The sequence below is a fragment of the Calcarisporiella thermophila genome (assembly GCF_041956535.1).
Source record: "Calcarisporiella thermophila strain CBS 279.70 unplaced genomic scaffold VTP21scaffold_32, whole genome shotgun sequence".
Taxonomy (NCBI): Eukaryota; Fungi; Calcarisporiellomycota; class Calcarisporiellomycetes; order Calcarisporiellales; family Calcarisporiellaceae; genus Calcarisporiella; species Calcarisporiella thermophila.
Window position 1 is genome coordinate 153,729 of NW_027192222.1, and position 4,181 is coordinate 157,909.

General features: G+C 49.5%; 2 protein-coding genes and 1 non-coding gene across 3 annotated transcripts; all 3 read right to left on the reverse strand.

The window, feature by feature from the left end:
• Window positions 1–356: 356 nt before the first annotated feature.
• On the reverse strand, window positions 357–432 carry VTP21DRAFT_t327. The gene has a single exon. It is a non-coding gene; the product is annotated as a tRNA-OTHER (tRNA).
• Window positions 433–539: 107 nt separating this feature from the next.
• On the reverse strand, window positions 540–2,271 carry VTP21DRAFT_7728 (uncharacterized protein; the record flags this gene model as incomplete). Its single annotated transcript, XM_069398501.1, has 3 exons — window positions 540–863; window positions 952–1,489; window positions 1,556–2,271. 3 exons carry the CDS (start codon window positions 2,269–2,271, stop codon window positions 540–542), a joined length of 1,578 nt encoding a protein of 525 aa, XP_069246297.1.
• Window positions 2,272–2,556: 285 nt separating this feature from the next.
• VTP21DRAFT_7729 (uncharacterized protein) lies at window positions 2,557–3,689 on the reverse strand (the record flags this gene model as incomplete). The annotated part of the gene is made up of 2 exons (XM_069398502.1): window positions 2,557–3,143; window positions 3,182–3,689. 2 exons carry the CDS (start codon window positions 3,687–3,689, stop codon window positions 2,557–2,559), a joined length of 1,095 nt encoding a protein of 364 aa, XP_069246298.1.
• Window positions 3,690–4,181: the final 492 nt, after the last annotated feature.

Here is a 4,181-nt window from a genome sequence, read left to right on the forward strand (position 1 = left end):
GACTCCACGACACCCAGACAATTGGCAGCATTTCTGGGAGCTTCGAATGCAGCCTTTCCAGCAATAATGCCAGGAAGACTGTTTTCGAGGTCATTAATTTTTTTTTTTGATCAATCAATGGAAACTTTTATTTAATTTCCATATATTACATGAAGTTAATGTCAATGGACTTAATGAGATATAGGTCCTTGATCGATAGACTTTCAATCGATATGCGTGTATCGTAGTTGTCGTGAATAGCATGTACGTGAAACCGATGTAATCTTTTGTACTTATCGTAAGGGCGATCTTTTCAATAATCAAGACTCAGTTTCTGATCAAGTGGATAGCAGTCACAAACTAAGAGCAAGTGCTGGTGGGGGAAGTGGGATTCGAACCCACGCCGTTCTCATCGGCATCCCAGGGATAGTCCACTACACTAACCCTCCCCCCCCCCCGGAGGTTGAATAAGGCGTCCCAGTCTGGGTTGGTGTTCTGAGCTCTGATGTGTGCCATCATTAATGACATCGAAAGGGGGAGAGGTGGTGCAGTGGTCCACTTCAGGTGCCATAGAATTGAGAAAAGGAAGGCAACCCATATGCCAATCCGCCATAGACAATGAAAGCACGAGTTCTTCGGAAGGTGATGTTGGAGCAGCTGAACCTAACGATAGTAACTCCATATTGGCCATCAGCTCCGTGGTTTCCCTCTTTAGTGCAGATGAAACTGGAGGGTCCGATCAGGATACCGAGGAAGGCAATTCGGCTGGCAACACCACAGACAAAGCACCCACTGAAGATCAAATCATGGTATTTGACCGCTTGGCGCATCTCAGGGAAGCATTGAGGGAAAAGAATGCTTCTCCAGATACACAGGAATTGCTGCTACGCGGGAAAGAGTGACTGGCGAAGCTTCGCAATTATTCCTCAGCGCAAAAGAAATGGCATCCCCTTTTCTTTTATAGATTAGGACAATCGTTGCTTTCTTCGAGAAGTTTATAGGGCTGTCCATTGTGAGGGCCTCATTGAAGAGCAGCTGAATCGTGGGGGCAAGCTCATCTTCAAAGGCTCGGTAGAATTCCGCCGTAATTCCGTCCGGGCCGGGCGATTTGTTCTTTGGAGCCAGCCGAATTGCTCTCCTCACCTCTTCTTCGCTGATAGGCTCTTCCAGTTTTTCGCGGGCTTCAGTAGATAAAGTTTTGTCTACATGATTGAGGAGGGTGTTTTGGTCGGTTGTACTTGTGGGGTCCCCAGCATAGAGCTCCGTGTAGAAATGGGTGGCCATTCTGGCTATTTCGCTAGGGTCTTCAGTGCGAGTTCCATCCGCTCTTTTCAGCGAGGTCATCGCGTTGACTGCTCTCCTTCCCGCAATGCGGCGGTGGAAGTATGCTGTAGATTTTTCGCCCTGGTCGGTCCAATTCAGGCGGGACCGAATACGCAGTGCTTCAGTTCTTCTATCGACATGTGCAGCAAGTTGGTTGCGGAGTTTCTCCAGTTGGTCATGCGATTCTCTAGTCTATGGGCCTTCATGGTATCTCTTAAGAGCCCTGTTTAGCTGTGTTTCCTCTGTTCTATACCGGCGTTGGCTATGCGCCGCGTAGGTGGTAGTGAGCGATTGGAATTCTTGTTTTACGGCGTTCCAGAAATGGCCCGGGGTCCTGAAGGATTCGCGGGTTGTAAGCAGGTAGTGCCAGTGGGCCTTGAGAGTGGCTGTGTAGAGTTCATCGTCTGCTAGGCTGGAGTTAAAACGCCATTGACCGTAGCCAGATTTAGGAGCTACAGAGTTCCTTATTTCTATCTGGATAGCCATGTGGTCATACGATGTCCCAGGGGGATCCAGTAGGGTTACGTCCGTCGTTTTTGATATGAGTGACGGGCTGACCCAAAATAGATCCAGACGTGATCTCATTCGAGATCTTCTGTGAGAGTACGTGAACTGGTCGCCTTTGGGTGAGAAGTGTCTATGGACGTCCGTGAGGGAGGCCGCAGACGTGATCACCCGAAGTCGATGTGAGGAGCCTTTACGGTTTTGGGAGTTGGGAGCTGGTGGAGCGCGGTCAATTGCTGGATCAAGGTGAGTGTTGAAGTCACCTCCCATTATTAACCGGTGCGCTTCCAATGAGGCTGGGAAGGCCTCGTAAAAGGCTTGAGTATCCGGTTCTGCGGAAGGAGCGTATATATTTATTAGTGTAATCGGGTATGGAAGGAGGGGGGAGCGGGCCACGCATTTTAGGACACGGCCTTCCAAGTCGACGTCAACATCGGATAGGATGGTGTCGGGATGAGTAGACATTATGGCAGTGTGGTATGACCAGACCACGGGTTGACCTCATTCCCTCTGCCATGCGTGGTTGTAGTCTCCGTCTTCGGTCTCCGTATCTGCTTCTGGGCGTGGGTGGTTCGGTTCGCTAGGGGAGTGGATTTCTTGGAGGAGGATTAAATGGGGTGTCGATATTAGTTTGAGCCAGTTGAATAGTGTTCGTCTTTTTTGGGTTAGCTAAACCCCGTGTGTTGAGTGATAGGATCGATATGGACATAGGATATTAGATGGGTGTTATGGGGGGGGTATTATTGTGGGTTAGAAGGAGCTGTCCTCCATTTTGTCACTTTCCATCCCGTCGTCGTCTATTACTTTGGTGCCGATTTTAACGGTTCCGTCCTTGTGGTCGTCATGGTTCTTAGAACCTATTTCTTCGTTTTCGTTTTGACGTGAGTTGTGCTGGCTGGTCGAGCTTCTTGAGGTTAAGTCAGTATTTCTGGCGGGGGCCCTGTTGTCAACCAGCGTTGGATTCTGGGTGTTGGTTGTCTTAGGGTCGTTTCTAGCTACCCTATTAGTTGGGCGCTTTTCTAATGGGGGTAGGGACACCGACTGGCTCGCGAGTTTCCTTTTTCCACTTGATTTTCGGCGCTTCACCAGAGTGAAGCCCTCCGAGTCGGCCTGCTCCTCCTTCTGGAGTCTAGTGATGTCAGTTTCTTTACTCTTGATCGTGTCTCTCCTGTCTATGTTGATGGCGGCGGTAGGAGTGTTGAAGGTGAACTGGGGAATTTGGCTAGTAGGCTTATTGGCCCGTTTTGGGCATTCTCTGCTGTAGTGACCTTCGCACAAGCACGTACGGCAAAGTGGTGGGCAGTCGGGCCAAGTGACAAAAACCTCATGGCCATCCACTATCATGTGACGGTTCAGTTTCTTAATTGACTATCACGTTTCCCTGCCACATTTAGGGTGAGGAAGATGGTTGACCTTGCCTCGCTTGGCATAATCGCACAGGTGGCGAGTTTTTTGTGAATGACTGGCGACACCAGTTGCTCAAATTGCTTAGCAATCTTCGCTACTACTTCGTCATGGTCTTGTTCAAGCGGCACTTGATCAATTTTGATCGTGAGTGCGGTGTTCGTTATGTCGAACAGAAGGTGGGTGGGAACAATCTTGTCCCCGATCACGAATCCTTCTTCGATGATGGCGTGCATGTCGAACCCCTTTTTGAACTGAATCGCCATCTCCGCATTGTCGCGCCGGGGGTTTTCGTCCTCAGCGATGATTGTGTCACCGAATTTGTTGGCGACAGCGGCAAGACCGTCTTCGCGGTTGGCGATTCCGGTGAAATTAAATATCACAGCATTTTTGATCGAGTACGTCCTCTTGATCGGCGGGTCGAAGGAAGGGCGTTGCTGGTGGTTAGTTCCTCGTTGGAGAGCTCGAGCGTAATTCATATTCGTGCTGTTGTTTTTTTTAGGTCAATAGTCATTGACGACACGGCCCTGAGAGGAGTAATCAACTGCCCAAAAGAGACATGAAATAATCAACGGGTAGTCAAAGAATTTCACCTCCATCGTCACCCAGACCCCTGTTTGTGCCCAGTGGAGTGTTTCATCGAGTATCGTAGGCGGTGGCAAGCTAAAGGAAAGCTCGTGGAAGGGACAAAGATCTTTTTGATTCCCAATACCAGACTTCCGGCCAAGCCTTCAACCTTATCTCGATGGATCAAGTCAATCTTCGGGATTGCTGGATCCAATTTACGCGCTCACGACGCACGCAAGATGGGTGCAACTCTCGCATCAAGAGGATTCGACGTAGACACGGTGGTAACACTAGGAAACTGGGCATCGTCATCCACCTTCGACCTCTTCTACAGAAGAGATCGAGCGTTCAACGCAGATATCACCAGTGTGATCCTCTCGACCAACCGCGAGAACACACAGTAA